We start from the raw sequence: 16949 nt of genomic DNA, 5'->3' as shown, positions 1-16949 counted from the left end.
GGGATTTGAAAGAGAACCTTCAAAAAGCCTATTCTTTTCCATTGTGGTCAGTTTACCGATTTTGAACGTAGTCGATTCAGATTCAAATTTAAGTAGTGGGCACTAATCCAAACACAAGACCTATTAAAGGGAAACTAAACCAAAGTTGTCATAACATTCTGTTGTATTTTAAATGTGCATATCTTGTTAATCAGATGCTGTTTACTAAAAAAAAAAGTAAAGTATTGTATCTAAAAATACGTCGCGAGTGTGTGAATTTGTGACATTATGACGTGTATCAGCACTTCGTGCCTGCTTCCTTTACTGTCAAAACCAGACAGTCGGTAAATATTCAGCAATGACAAGCTACACATCGGTCAGATCCACTTAGCTAGCCAGCTAATGGCAGAAGTGCTGACTCGCAAGCGTTCAAATTGGTGTCCCACCTTATATTGCCACCAACATCAACATAAAACCATCTTGAAATCATGTTCGACCACTAATTCAGTATGCTGAATTCAGTATTCAACTTTGTGACTTGCTTACATCTCAGCTAAACCCGACATAGATGCCAAAGACTATCTGTGACAGGTGAGTTTCCTCAGCAGCTTCTCCTCGTCGCTTTGAGTTTCTAGGGTCAGTGCAACCTGCGCTGACCATGCCCGTTAGCTCCGCTTGCATGCAGGTGGACATTGGTCATATTAAGACAACGTACACAGCGACTCCTTTGAAGGCCCTTAACCTTAATGACTGCTGACATAATAAGGTTGCCCGTCCAGGATGCGCCATGACCGACTGAAGTCAGGCCTCTGTCAGCAACAATCTGTGCAACGTGAACGCTGCTGCTTAATCATGTTATCAAGAGAGACGATGTACGCTGACCATTAGATTACTTGGCAAAGGATTAGATTATATCCACTCAAGTCTCAATCAGACGTCTTTGAGTATCACAGTGAAGCACAGAGAGGTTCACCGTTTACTGGCACACTGTAACAGCGACAATGCGGTGGCTGAACGGTTGTCTTGGATTATGGCCAGAACATACTCTACTGTAGAATTGTATTATGTTGCGGACAGTGCTATGGGTAAAACAAATGTGTATCGTTAAAACAGGGGTAAAATCATTAACAACCAGCAGATGCACTTGTTGATCCTCTTTTCAGTTTATGAGTGGGAAGCGTCTTGTGCTCCAAGTGCCAGTTAGCAAACTCATTATTAAAACATTAACACATCCATTCAGGAGATAACATTTATTTTCACGTGCCAATTTGAGTAAATGTTAGAGGTGAAATCAAATTGAGATGCTGGCAGACTGTGTCTTCCAATGTTATATAGAGTTTGTTTTAGCAAAATTGTTCTGCAACAGGTGGCACGGCGACTGACTGGTTAACACATCAGCCTTACAGTTCTGTGGACTGGGGTTCAAATCCCGGCCCCGCCTGTGTGGAGTTTGCACTTTCTCCCCGTGCCTGCGTGGGTTTTCTCCGGGCACTCCGGTTTCCTCCCACATCCCAAAAAACATGCACGGTAGGTTAATTGAAGACTCTGAAAGGGGGTGAATGGTAGGTAGCCAGTATCCCATTTCTAATGTTTCAAATTTAAAAAAATATGACAATAAATAACGGGGGACGACTGGTTAGAACATCTGCCTCACCGTTCTGGGGACCGGGTTTAAATCCCGGCCCCGCCTGAGTTGAGTTTGCATGCTCTCCGGGTACTCCGGTTTCCTCCCACATTCCAAAGACATGCAGGGTAGGTTAATAGAATACTCTAAATTGCCCGTAGGTGAGAATGTGTGCACAAATGGTTGTTTGTTTGTATGTGCCCTGCAATTGGCTGGCGACCAGTTCAGGGTGTACCCCACCTCTCGCCTGAAGATAGCTGGGATAGGCTTCAGCACGCCCGCGACCCTTGTGAGGATAAAGCGGTACAGACAATGGATGGATGGATGGATGTTCTGCTACAACCTTATGAACATTTCCATTCAACAGCACTTCAAATTATCTTCTTGACACATGTGAGACTTTATGCTGGAAATGGTGCACTTCTGAAGACCAAATAAACCATGAATGGCATTTACAAATTATATTTATCCGGTTCTGTCTGTCAAAGGGATTAGTATTTGCATACTATAAATACGTCTCTTTTTTCCCTCAAATTCTGGTTAACTAGGGCAAGGAGGGGGAAATATCACAACAAGGCCCTCCACAAAAAAAAATAAAAAAATCAGTGCATTATTTTAACTACAGTAACTGCAAAAAGGCAATACTTTCATGTTGATTGTAAAAGCTGATCAGTGTTCCTGATTATTGCAGTTCTCAGGCTACTCATAGTTGAGGGAGATTCATCTTTTAAAATATAATGTGTTTTACCTGCATGGTAAATAGCTGGCATGTCTAGAGAATAATTTGATATAAAAGCATTTTACACAGTTCCTTCACCCAGTCACAATGATATTACTACAGTATGATGGTGACAGCAATGGGGGGCAGTTGCCATAGATCAATTAAAAAAACAACATTTTACTTTGTAAAAAATGTTCCAATTAAGGGAAATTGGATCATTTTCCACGGCACATCTCTTGCTCTCTCATAGCACACTCATGTACCATGGCACACTGGATAGGAATCACTGCTCTACAGCATAGGGTTCAACACTGGAAAGTGGCTTGGCCAGTCTAACACCTTCCCCTTCTTTCCGCTGAGGAAGGCCTTTTTGTTTTGGAGGTGTACTTTGTGTCATTATCTCACTGCTTGATCAATAATCTCCCATTTAGTTTGGTTGGATCTTTCTTTAATTTGGCAGACAAAGTGGTTCTCCAGATTTCTAAGTTGTGCCTGTCCCAGACAAAACCATGCAAGTCCAAGCCATGACATTATCTAGCTACCTGTTTTTCCGCAGATGAACTTGTGTGTTTGAGCTCAGATCTTGTTTTTCCTCAAAACTTAGCCTATGCATCACTTTGATAGAGGTTTGTCTCATCAGTCTTTAAAACCTTCTCATAGAGTTCCAGGCTGGGAACAATTGCTTGGTTACTACTCTAACTATGATTGTAATCTTCCATATAGCCATTTTCTGAGCCACTTCTCCTCACTAGGGTCGCAGGCGTGCTGGAGCCTATCCCAGCTGTCATCGGGCAGGAGGCGGGGTACACCCTGAACTGGTTGCCAGCCAATCGCAGGGCACATAGAAACAAACAACCATTCGCACTCACAGTCATGCCTACGGGCAATTTAGAGTCTCCAATTAATGCATGTTTTTGGGATGTGGGAGGAAACCGGAGTGCCCGGAGAAAACCCACGCAGGCACGGGAAGAACATGCAAACTCCACACAGGCGGGGCCGGGGATTGAACCCCGCTCCTCAGAACTGTGAGGCTGACGCTCTAACCATTCGGCCACCGTGCCGCCATGATTGTAATCTTTACAGGCAAAATCCAAATGTGAAACTGAGACTGGCATTTGGCTGTGTTCTGTTTGATCAAATGATGTGATGGGACACACCTCTGCAACAAAATACACCTGTCAGTCAGATATTCCAAAACTTTATATCATGTAAAAATGAGTTAATACAAACAAGGGGGGCAATCTTCTCAATTGTGTATAAGATCCAGATCTAATCTAAAAAAAGGTTCCAAATCAAAGTCGACTTAAAAAACTGAAATGATCTATTGTCTCATATTAATTTTTTAAATGTCAAAGCCAAATACTTTCCATCTATAGCCAAAGGTAAAGGAATTAGCCTCACTTTCGCAATACTTTAAAAGTGGAGTATAAATATTTGTTTTCGTAAACAACAGCAGCAAAAGGATAGCTCCTCACCGTGTTCTCTTTTGTGAGCTCATATGCAGAAGCAGCAGGTGTATAATTTAGACATCATTGTTTAAGCATAGCAGCTTAAACATCACAGGACAGATCTGTCGGTGAGGATCAGCGGCATGCACACAGCCAACTCTTTCTACAGTAACGGCGCTGCTTAATATTCATGAGAGCAAATTGGAGGACAGTCATTTAGCTTCGGTGAATGGTGTATTGCCTCTAGGCAGATCACGAGTGGGAGCATTTACTCACTTCCAAATTGTTGGCATGTGCCTGTCTCAGTCATATTTTTTTTGTTTTGTTATCAAAATCTACAGTGGTGCCTTGAGAGACGAGTGACTATTTTGCTTTGACTTGTGAGCGTAGACTTGAGATACGAGCGCTATATGGTTGAAGTGAAATCAACTCAACTCACTTCACAATAAGCAACACTTTGGGAAATAGTGAAACATTCTTAAAAAAAAAAGAGGCTTCAAGCTTTTTATTGCCACTCCCATTTGAAGTTTACTGTCAAACTAAACATGAAACAAAGAGAGTTACACCATGTGTCTTTAAAACAGCCACATAGCTTAACCTTTCAGTTCACTAGCTTAATGCTAATGCTAAGTAGCATCTATGCTGGGGTGTTATAACCTTTTAAGCAATGGCTTGAACACAAATGGTGTAGCAACACATGGAAAGACAATATAATAGCACTCACAGTCATTTGTTCTTTGTCCTCTGCTAAGAACTACTAATATTAGTGCAGTACTGATGAGCTGTGAGAAGTCAGGATGTCTCAATGAAGAGTTTGTCTGTCTTAAACTGGTGGTCACAATTGATGCAGTGGGACAAAAACTGTTTCATTCTTTTTAATTCTATTTAATTATGGGCTTACTGTAGGTTTATATAAAGTAAAACATTATGGAGTGCTATTTTTACTCATTAAAATATATATTGTATTTTTTTCTGTTTTTTGGGAAAGGCTGGAACGGATTTTTGGAATTTCCATTCTTTTCAACGGGAAAAGATGATTTGAGCTACGAGCGTGGTGCAGGAAAAAATAAACTTGTATCTCAAGGCACCATTGTACTTTTCAATCATTTTAGGAAAATAAAATCTTTATGTACTTTATTTGATATCAAGGTCCAATTTCTCATTACACAGTATGAGCTTATGAACGTGCAAGAAGACTGCTTCTGCTGGTTTTTGCATTTTCAGTTACAGAGAAATCATGGTGGATTTAAAAAAATAAATAAATTAAAGGGTCACAACAAATGAACACTCAAATTTGAGACGTGATCAGGAAAATGAATCGATCAATAAATACATGAATCAAATGCAATTCTGTTAATCTACTTCACAGTTGAGGATAGTACATAAATCACAAACCATTTGTGTTGTCGGTGCAGTTTAAAATATTGCAGTGAAACAAATGAGATACAATCTAAAAAAAAAAAAAAAGAACATGAGCGTAAGCGAGAGTAGGCTTCTGTTATTTAGCCTTCCAAGGTGTTTTTATTTTCACCATATAAAATCTCCACAACTGATGCAGTACTGACGTTGCCATCTACAAACCTAGAGAGTAATATTTGTTATGGACGAACATTACTCTATTGGTTTCTCTATTCTTGTATCTCAGTGAGCCTCGTCTGATCTCCCGGTCCCTCACGCACTCGCCCTGAGGGCGCTGAAAAGATGGGTGCTTTAATTATCCAAGGTTCTTTGCTGTCACACTGTCACTGTAAGGACCCCAGTGCCCCACTGCCGTGCATCCTGTTGCCGCGGCATACATGACAATGGAATGAACTCTTAACGGATGCTCTCTGAAGTAGAGGAAGTTGAATCCCGCCTGCGGGTTCTCAATTTGTTTTCCTTGCTGCCTCTTGCTTGCTTTGTGCAGCTTTTTATTTTATTCTCCTGTCAGAGAATGTGGAATCAAAACAACTCGCAGCTGCATGAAATGAAATGATGCAACAAAAGAAGTGTAACACTTTGGGCACTTAATATGTTTTCTTTACTGTAGTGTTCTAAATAGTGTGCCATAGTTTGAAGTGTGCATTTTAAACAAAGTCGCTTTCTTCTCCTTGAAGACATCCCAGCAACCAGAGAAATAAAAAGAATCATAGTCAATTAGAAATGCATATAATACATAATTGAACATTGTCACCTTCACAGTTGGGCTCATGAAAAATGACGCCAATTACGCATTTCCTCTGGGGCAAAGTAGTAAATGGCCGAGCGCTGAGGCTGTTTGTTGGCGCGTCATACGGTCCTCTTTGTGAGGTCTGAGAAGGCGTTGTACCTGCGTCGCCAGACCATGGTGGCTGAGGGGAGCGTAGTCAATTAAGAAAACGAGCAGTGCAGTGAAACAGTCAATTTCTCTATTTTTAATTAAATCAATCTGACTTTTGCGCTCAGCCTGGCTACAGTGAGTCACTCTCACGTACTTTTCATATGTGAAACAGACCAATATGAAAACAACCGTGACATAAATCCTAATCCAATTTCTCCAATGCTAGCACGGAATAAAAGCTTTCAGAACAAACACACACATCTTTGATCTACTTCTCTACAACCTCAATTAACTCAAGTAACGAAATTGTTTTGCTGAAAAACACAATTGCTGCCCTTTGTTACCTGTCTTTGGGTTTTCTGAATAATGGAAATACTGTATGTCGCTTTAAAAAAAATCAATTTCACATTTCTACATATGCCAGGAACAACTTTTTTCATAGACAATGGTCACGTGTTTCAAAGTACACAGTACTAGTAGTCACTAGCCCTGTTACTTAGCTGTTTTATTTTTTTCCTTAGTTTGTTTGCAGCCATTAATATATTTAAAAAACACATTTTCTCATGTCAACATACTGTCCCATCTCATGTTCATCTCACGATACCCAAAAAAAACAAAACACTTTTTGTCATATATGTTAAAACTGCCTCTATGACCTAACAGAGATTATAATAATATTTTATATATTATACATATATATATATGTATATTAAAATAATCTGTCTCTGCCCCAATCTAATCCCTGTAATTGACATTTTTAATTATTATTTTAAAGCTTGGCACGGCGGGAAACAAATTGTGACATATTGAGATAGTATAGTGACAGGAGGTGTGAGTGAATTGTCTGTCAATTATTTGCAAACACCCACCATGCACACGGAGTCTCACGGGGACACAGGCAGCCTCTCATAAATGGAGACTAATATACAGGGTGATTGAAAAGTAACTCCATCCATCCATTTTCTGAGCCGCTTCTCCTCACTAGGGTCGCAGGCGTGCTGGAGCCTATCCCAGCTGTCATCGGGCAGGAGGCGGGGTACACCCTGAACTGGTTGCCAGCCAATCGCAGGGCACATAGAAACAAACAACCATTCGCACTCACAGTCATGCCTACGGGCAATTTAGAGTCTCCAATTATTGCATGTTTTTGGGATGTGGGAGGAAACCGGAGTGCCCGGAGAAAACCCACGCAGGCACGGGGAAAACATGCAAACTCCACACAGGCGGGGCCAGGGATTGAACTGTGAGGCTGACGCTCTAACCAAATCACAGTTCTGACGCTCTAGGCCTCAGAACTGTGAGGCTGACGCTCTAACCAGTTGTCCACTGTGCCGCTGAAAAGTAACTCCTTATTTTAAAATACTTATTTATTCATATGTTGTAATATTTTTATATATATTTTTTTGTGTATGAGTGGCCAGCCAGAAGTCCTGACTTAACACCCTGCGACTTCTTTCTGTGGGGTTGGTTAAAGGAGCAAGTCTATTCTACCAAACCAACGACTTTGGAAGAACTTGAAGGGCGAATACGAGAGTTCCTTGTGAAATCAGTTAATGCGGTTCCCAGGCGACTTGAGAAACTGGTGGCTAATGCTGGCGCCCATATCGAATTTGAAATAAAACTCCATGCAATACTCTTTCTTCTCATGTTCATTTCTTTTAAGAATTATAGTTCAGAAATAAATTACAAGAACCTAAAAATAGGGAGTTACTTTTCAATCACCAGTAGTTTTCAATCAGATTATTTAACTCCAGTTAGCAACAAAAGTTAAAAAGGAATTGGACAGTTCTCTCTCTCTCAAGAGAATGATGTCTGAGCTGAAATGTCAACATTGCTGAGCTTGGAAAACCACTATGTACAGTACGTCACATCATGTCACTATTCTCACAGAGTCGTCGGGTAAATTGATCACCTCTCTTATTTTTTTATAGTTTGTACAATCCCCCAAAACACAACAAACCTAGCCATCCAAGGGGACGGGCGTCACTCTGGCCGCTGTGGCCGCTCACAGTGCACTGTCGCGGGGTGACTGGGCTGGAAGTGGAGAAGAATTTAGCTTAACTATAGAAAGGAATTTGACCCATTCTTTCAGTTTCACTTTAACCTGCCCACATTTTTGACTTCGCTCTCTTATACATACATACAATTTACAATACATCCATAACAATTTCACTTAGAATAAAGAGTTGATTTGATTTACTGAAGTGTTGTGTAGATTTATCTGAAAGAGAATGAAGGAGCAAGACAGTGTCTTGCTTCTTAAAAACTAAAGGAGCAGAAAAAAGATGGATAAAGTCTGCAATTTGAAACCATCCATCCATCCATTGTCTTCGACTTATCCGAGGTCAGGTCGCGGGGGCAGCAGTCTCAGCAGGGAAGCCCAGACTTTCCTCTCCCCAGCCACTTCCTCTAGCTCTTCCGAGGGGACCCTGAGGTGTTCCCAGGCAAGCCGAGAGACATAGTCTCTCCAGCGTGTCCTGGGTCGTCCCCGGGGTCTCCTCCCGGTGGGACGTGCCCGGAACACCTCACCAGGGAGGCATCCAGGAAGCATCCTAAACAGATGCCCGAGCCACCTCATCTGGCTCCTCTCAATGCTGGGGAGCAGCGCCTCTACTCGGAGCCCCTCCCGGATGACCGAGCTTCTCACCTTATCTCTAAGGGAGAGCCCGGACACCCTGCGGAGGAAACTCATTTCGGCCGCTTGTATCCGGGATCTTGTTCTTTCGGTCACGACCCACAGCTCGTGACCATAGGTGATGGTAGGAACGTATATAAATTGAGAGTCCGCATCACTGTAGACGCTGCACCGATCCGCCTGTCGATCTCCCGTTCCATTCTTCCCTCACTCGTGAACAAGACCCCAAGATACTACTCCTCCACTTGGGGAAGGATCTCATCCCCGACCTGGAGAGGGCACTCCACCCTTTTCCGACTAAGGACCATGGTCTCAGATTTAGAGGTGCTGATTCTTATCCCAGCCACTTCACACTCTCCTGCGAACCGCTCCAGTGAGAGTTGGAGACTCTGCAAAAAGCAGAGATCCAATACTGAGTCCACTAATCGGACCTCCTCTATGCCTCTGCCGCGCCTAGAAATTCTGTCCATAAAAGTTATAAACAGAATCGGTGACAGGGCAGCCTTGGCGGGGTCCAACCCTCACTGGAAACGAGTCCGACTGACTGCCGGCAATGCGTACCAAACTCTGACACCGGTCGAACAGGGCCTAGGGTGTCCTGGTGCCAAGTGCACGTGTGGACACCCTTATGCTTGAACATGGTGTTCGTTATGGACAATCCGTGTTGAGCACAGAAGTCCAATAACAGAACACCACTCATGTGCTGATCGGGGGGGCCGTTCGTCCCAATCACGCCCTTTCAGGTCTCACTGTCATTGCCAGGAGAACGATGGAGTACCCAGCGGGAGCGCTCTCCAGCACCCACTCTAAGGAATCCAAAAAGGGTGGGTACTTTGAACTGCTGTTTGTTGCATAGGCACAAATAACAGTCAGGACCAGTCCCCCCCACCCGAAGGCGGAGGGAGGCTGCCCTCTCCTCCACCGGGGTGAACCCCAATTTACAGGCGCAGAGTCGGGGGGCAATAAGTACACCCACACCTGCTCGGTGCCTCTCACCGTGGGCAACTCCAGAGTGGAAAAGAGTCCAACCCCTCTCAAGAGGACTGGTACCAGAGCCCAAGCTGTGTGTGGAGGCGAGCCCGACTATATCAAGTCTGAACTTCTCAACCTCACACACAAGCTCGGGCTCCTTCCCTGCCAGAGAGGTGACATTCCAGGTCCCTAGAACCAGCTTCTGTCGCCGGGGATCGGATCGCAAAGGTCCCCGCCTTCGGCCACCGCCCAGCGCACACTGCACCCGACCCCACAGGTGGTGAGCCCATGGGAAGGGGGACCCACGTTACCGTTTCGGGCTGTGCCCGGCCGGGCCCCATGGGTGCAGGCCCGGCCACCAGGTGCTCGCCTTCGAGCCCCACCTCCAGGAGCCTAGCTCCAGAGGGGGGCCCCGGTGACCCGCGGCTGGGCAAGGGAAACCTAGATCCATATATTTTGTTTGTCATAGGGGTTTTTTGAGCCGTGCTTTGTCTGGTCCCTCACCGAGGACCTGTTTTCCATGGGTGACCCTACCAGGGGCGTGAAGCCCCAGACAACTTAGCTCCTATGATCATTGGGACACACAAACCCCTCCACCACGATAAGGTGACTGCTCAACGAGAGGGCAATTTGAAACCTTGTTAGGAATTTATGAAGTGCTAAAATGTTTTCTCCCTCGGGAGGGTCCAAGCCAACTGTCAGTGTCACTGTAAGCCATTTAGAGCAGAGCCACAGTGCTCGTCACCAGACTCAGGTGGCAAGGTTGTAGTAACATGGAGCATGTTCTGCATTTACACATATTTTTGCCTGACACACATACTTGCCTGTACGTTTTTACAGATAAAGAGAAATATTTTCTGGCTTCATCTATCAATGGATCCAAAATAGGTTCACTTTGATTGAGTAGTATGCGTACCACAGATATTTCTCAAAGATGGCGGTCGGTCAATGTATGCATGCACTGTATGGCTAGTTAGCGTTTCTAGCTCTGTATGCATTTTGGGTTACTGCTGTCTGGCCATTTTTTTCTAAGCTAGCTGGCTACTTCCTGGTAGTGCAAAGGTGACAAACTCAAGGCCTGGGGGCCAGATCGAGCCTGTCAAATCGTTTCTTGTGCCCCCCTAAAGCAAATAAAGTGTGTCTACTTCATGTTTTTTGCTCATTGAATATGTTTTCTCTTCATTTTGGCAGAAAATCTGAACCAAAATGGAAGTTATTACATATATTACAGGGGTTTGTTTTCTTCACAAAATCCCTGTTAACAAATATTTAACAACAGGTGTATTAGGTTGTCACTAGATTCAATGACTTCTGATTTGAAGTGAAATTTGTTGTTAAAGGTATAGTATATACAGTTGAAACCAGATGTTTAAATACACAATATAAAAATACTTTTTTCTCACTCTCTGACATGAAACCTTTCCTGTTTTCGGTCAATTAGTATTACCAAAATCATTTCTATTCCAGAATAATGACAGAAGGATTTAACTTTTTTCTAAAGACAATTTATCATTACTTTCTTCAAATTCAGAATTTTACATAAATTTCAATAGTATTTGGTACCATTGCCTTTAACCTATACGACATGAGTCAAACATTTTGGATATCCTTCCACAAACTTCTCAAAATAGTTGGCAGGATTTTTTTTCCATTCCCCTGACAGAACTGGTGTGACTGAGTCAAGTTTGTAGGCTGCCTTGCTCGCACATGCCGTTTCAGGTCTGCCCATAAAGTTTCAATAGGATAGAGATCAGGCCTTTGAGATGGCACGCCTAAACGACTGTTATCTTTAAGCCACTTTGTAACCAGTTTGGCAGTATGCTTTGGATCATTATTGATTTGGAAGACCCATTTGCCTCCAAGCTTTAACTTCCTATCTGATTTCGCTTTAGTATTTCCACAAATATTTCTTTCCTCATGATGCCAACTATTTTGTGAAGTGGACCAGTCCCTCTTGTAGAAAAACAACCCCACAAAATGATGCTGTCACCCCCGTCTTTCAAAGTTGGGATTTCCTCCAAACGTAACATCCATCTATCCATCCATTTTCCGTACCGCTTATCCTTACTAGGGTTGTGGGCAGGCTGGAGCCTGTCCGAGCTGAAACTCTGGGCGAGAGGCAAGATACACCCTGAACTGGTCGCCAGCTAATCGCAGGGCACATATGAACAAACAGCCATTCCCACTCAGATTCACACCTACACTTTAAAATTTTAATTTCGTCAGACCACAGTCTTTGAAAAATGAAGTTATTTGTGTCTGTGTGCATTTGCAAACTGTAATCTGGCTTTTTGATGTTTTCTTTGGAGTAATGGCTTCTTCCTGGCAGAGTGGCCTTTCAGCCCATGTCATTACCGTACTCGTTTCACTATGGATAATGACACACTCTTACTAGCTTCAGTCAGCAACTTCACAATGTCTTTTGATTTTGTTCTTGGTTGATGGGCACATTCCAGACCAAAGCACATTAATCTCTGGAACACAGAACCAGCCTTCCTGAGTGGTAGAATGACTGGACATTCTCATGGTGTTTGTACTTGCATATAATTGTTTGAACAGATGAACGTGACACTTTCAGGCATCTGGAAATTGCACCCAAGGATGAACCAGATTTGTGCAAGTCCACAATTGTCTTCCTGATATCTTGGCAGTTATCTCTTGACTTTCCCATTATATGTTACACAAAGAAACAGTATGTTTCAGATGTGCCTAGTTTAAATTCAACATCAATTCCAATGAAATTGGGACGATGTGTTAAACATAAATAAAAACAGTCCACAATTTCCAAAAACAATTTGAAATGTGGCCTCATCGGATCACAGAACACTTTTCCACTTTGCATCAGTCCATCTTAGATGAGCTCGTGCCCAGAGAAGCCGGCGCCATTTCTGGGTGTTGTTGATAAATGGCTTTTACTTTGCATAGTAGAGTTTCAATTTGCACTTACGGATCTAGCGCCGAACTGTATTTACTGTCATTGGTTTTCTGAAGTGTTCCTGAACCCATGTGGTGATATCCTTTACACATTGATGTCGGTTTTTGATGCAGTGCCGCCTGAGGGATCGAAGGTCACGGGCATTCAATGTTGGTTTTCGCCCTTGCCTTTTACATGCAGTGATTTCTCCAGATTCTCTGAACCTTTTGATGATATTATGGACCGCAGATGATGAAATCACTAAATTCCTTGCAATTGTACGTTGAGGAACATTGTCCTTAAACTGTTCGACTATTTTCTCATGCACTTGTTCACAAAGAGGTGAACCTCGCCCCATCTTTGCTTGTGAATGACTGAGCAATTCAGGGAAGTTTCTTTTATACCCAATCATGGCACCCACCTGTTCCCAATGAGCCTGTTCACCTGTGGGATGTTCCAAACAGGTGTTTGATGGCCATTCCTCCTTTTTTGCCACCTGTCCTAGCTTTTTTGGAACGTGTTGCACCCATAAAATTCTAAGTTAATGATTATTTGCTAAAAACAATAAAGTTTATCAGTTTGAACATTAAATATCTTATCTTTGTAGTGTATTCAATTAAATATAGGTTGAACATGATTTGCAAATCATTGTATTATGTTTTAATTTTTTGTTTAACACAACGTCCCAACTTCATTGGAATTGGGGTTGTACATCTACAGCTGTCTCTAATTAACTCAACTCTATTAACTCAAATGTCATCAATAAATGTATCAGATGTTTCCAAAGAAATGACATCGTCATCTGGGTTTTCCCAATTTATTTTAAAGACATAGTAATCTTAGTGAATGTAAATTTCTGACTTTGAAGTAATGAAAAAAAATGCCTTTAAAAAAAACCTTCTCTCATTATTCTGACATTTAGTAAATAGACATTATTTTGGTAATCCTAATTGACCTAAAACAGGAAACTATTAGTGTGATTTCATGTCAGATAGTGAAAAAGCTTAGTCAAAAGTAAAGTCTTTTTATAAAGCATATGTAAACATCTGGTTTCAATTGTATAATATCATTCAGTCAACCAGCAGGCATTCCAATAGTGTCTTTCCCCTTGCCATTTACCTCTTAAACAGTTGACTCATAATTTCATAGTGACACTTTGCCAATTTTGCACATCTCCGCAGTGCCATTACTACTGTACTCGTTGTAGAGCCATCACTCTGCATCATTTGCATAACTGTTGCTGACTGGTATTACCACATTTATGGTCACTTTAATACTGCTTAATGACTCTTTTTACGTTTGTGTTTATGTCCAAAGTGTATATTTTGTAACAGTGGCTTCATGCTCTTGTACAAGTGCAGCTCCAACTGGAGCCAAATTCCTTTTGTGATTTTAACATATTTGGCCGATAAAGTTGATTCTGATAAATTGCTGGAGAAAATGTATATGTAATAATTTGATGAGGTGATTATATATTTATATGATTTTCACAGTCATATAACAGCCCTCTGACGGAAGCCATAACTACAGTGTCACCTGTGATGAAAATAAGTTAGACATCCCGGCTCTAGTGACAGTGGTCACTAGAGCCGGGATGTCATGCACCTTTATCCAGATGTGCACCAAATGGAATTGTTTTTCCCCCTCATATACAAAGTTGAACTAACAATAAACAACAATAAACAAGCCAACCAGCTCACAACATAACATCTTGCCCTACACGTTCATGCTCAGCAGAGCTAGTTACGGAAGTCCAGATCTGCACCAACACTTCGTGGGTTCTTCTATGGTCCATGCATCACCCTACTAATAAGGTTATGTGGGAATATTTTTTTGCATAATCCTGCTAAAAAAGTAAAGGTATACATAGAAGAACAGACAAACATCACAGTTACCTTCTTGGCAAGAGTCGCAACAGAAAGCACACAGAGTGCTTTTATTTTTATTTTTTATTTTTTTGGAGTATTGGAAAGGGTGTAAATATGAGATATGCTAACAACCCGTGTTTCCTTTCTGTCGTCGCAGTTTTCAGTGAGGACCTCCATTCCAGCTTATACTTTGTCAATGCATCGCTTCAAGAGGTAGTATTCGCCAGCACCACAGGGACTTCAGTGCCCTGTCCTGCTGGGGGTGCAGCTCCCGCCTCACTGCGTTGGTACTTAACCACCGGTGAGGAGATCTATGATGTCCCGGGCATCCGCCATGTCCACCCCAATGGAACGCTCCAGATCTTCAACTTCCTGCCATCCAGCTTCAGCAAGTTGATCCATGACAACACGTACTACTGCACTGCGGAAAACCCCACGGGCAAGATTAGGAGTCAGGATGTCCACATTAAAGCTGGTGAGTCCACAGTGGTGGAGAAGGAGAACATTTGGTGCAGATTGATATCAGAAGAACAGAATGAAATGATAGGACTAGACAGAATAGCCTTAACTATTTGAGGTGTTTTAATTCACTGTTTATCGCACATAGTTTCACGGGAGCCCTACACGGTCAGAGTGGCTGACCAGAAGGCTATGCGAGGCAGCGTAGCCGTCTTCAAGTGCATTATCCCTGCTTCTGTTGAGTTCTACGTCAGCGTTGTATCATGGGAGAAAGACACGGTCTCACTCAGCTCAGGTAAGACCGCTACGTGTCGTGCATAGGCAACTAGGCTTTGAAATAAAGAACTGTAATGTCTATCGGGATTATGTTGAAGGTAACATGCAGGGACTCTACATTAAAGTATCAGCCTCAAAATAATTTCACTGGTTCACTGACTTTTAATAAAGGGATCACCTACTTTATTGGTCACCAACACCTTTTGGGTTGTATTTGCATAAACCATATAATCTTTACAAACTCTGCCACTTGCTAAAATCCAATTTTGCAGGAAAAAAGTTTAACTTTATATATACAGCCCTTAACTAATTTATAAGACCCCCTGACATTAAATGCCTTAACTCTCAATTTTAGTGAGCTCTCAACTTTTTACCATTTTGGACAGGAATCAGACATTTCCAACTAAATTCACCTTTTGATACACAAATTACGGAATGGGCTTCGTCTCTTCGAAGACACCAACTAATCAAGCATAACATTCAAGCACTAAAACTGTTTCCAAGAATGGAAGTAAAGAGAAATAATATTAATGTCTTTTGTCCTTTTAAATATGAAAATGCATAAATCACAAGAAAAATTGCATGTAAGAATTAAGAATATAATTATGGTTAAAGAGCTTTTAGTGGTACGAACTGGTATATTAACATGAACATTACAGAAACAGAATAAAGAACTATGAATGACGTTAATGGAGCTGTCACATCGGGTGTCCAATACAGGCAGTGTATTATGGGTTTGGGCCAGTGGGGCCTTAAGTGACCTAATCCACGCCTTAATAGCACCATTATCATGTCACAATTTTGCAAAATAATATACAAAAATGCAATGTAACAATATGTGGCATTAAAAAGAGGGAGAGACAGAGGCATTTCATGGATTTGGGATGAGTACCATTATTACTAAAGCAAGAAACATAGTTTAACTCTTTATCTTCCTCCAAACAACTCCAAACCTTGACACGACAATATAATTTAGATCAGTTCGCAATCAATATTTATCGAATGACATGACAAAACCATCCATCCATCTACCAGTATCCTCTGTACTGCTTATCTTCACTACGGTCGTGAGTGTGCTGGGGCGTATCCAAACTGACTGGATGAGAGGCGGGTTGCACACTGAATTGGTTGCCAGCCAATCAGAGGGCACATATAAACAAACAAATATTCACACTCACATTCACACCTATGGAACATGTAGTCGTTAATTAAGATAAAATCAAACTTTTAAAAGGAATTTTTAATAATGTCTGACAGTTGTCCTCCTCTGTAACCCATTGTGCACATTGCAAGACCTTTAGCTCAACCAATCAGAGGATGGAAAAATGCTGACGTCACTCTAAGCCTGTGCGAAGCCCAAGAGTGGCGAATAGGAAATCTGACTGGTTAAAAACAAACAGCTATTGCTAACAGTGTATGTATGTGTCATGGGCCAGAACACGTGAGTCTGAAGGCTCTGGGCAGATTACTTTGACATGGCAACACATGAAATCTGATTGGACAAAAAAAAAACAAAATCCCACATACAAACTATAGGAAGCAGGGCAGCCAACACATGCTATGAAATGAAGATAATACACTGTTGGAAATAAATAAAATTGTATGTAAGTTGTAACTATAGGTCAGTGCTTATGATAGTATTTAGGACAGCAGAGAAGGCCTTGCAGGCCCTGACTGTACACAACTGCCATTACACACATAATATTATGAGAAAAAAATTCTTACTATTACAAAAAGAGGTTATTTTTCAAAAA

The 16949-nt window shown here is 41.9% G+C and overlaps 1 protein-coding gene across 5 annotated transcripts in view; it reads left to right on the top strand.

Annotated features, from left to right (window-relative positions):
- The window catches only part of dscamb (Down syndrome cell adhesion molecule b), a 127037-nt gene that overhangs the window by 11722 nt on the left and 98366 nt on the right, over positions 1-16949 (top strand). For all 5 annotated transcript variants that reach the window (XM_061682193.1, XM_061682191.1, XM_061682192.1 and 2 more), the window contains exons 2-3: positions 14618-14935; positions 15068-15214. In XM_061682193.1, coding sequence (XP_061538177.1) covers positions 14618-14935; positions 15068-15214 — 465 coding nt within the window. The remainder of the gene's footprint in view (positions 1-14617; positions 14936-15067; positions 15215-16949) is intronic.

The sequence above is a fragment of the Phycodurus eques genome, chromosome 7 (genome assembly GCF_024500275.1).
Source record: "Phycodurus eques isolate BA_2022a chromosome 7, UOR_Pequ_1.1, whole genome shotgun sequence".
In the NCBI taxonomy this organism is placed as follows: domain Eukaryota; kingdom Metazoa; phylum Chordata; class Actinopteri; order Syngnathiformes; family Syngnathidae; genus Phycodurus; species Phycodurus eques.
This window is presented reverse-complemented; position numbering and strand designations above follow the sequence as displayed.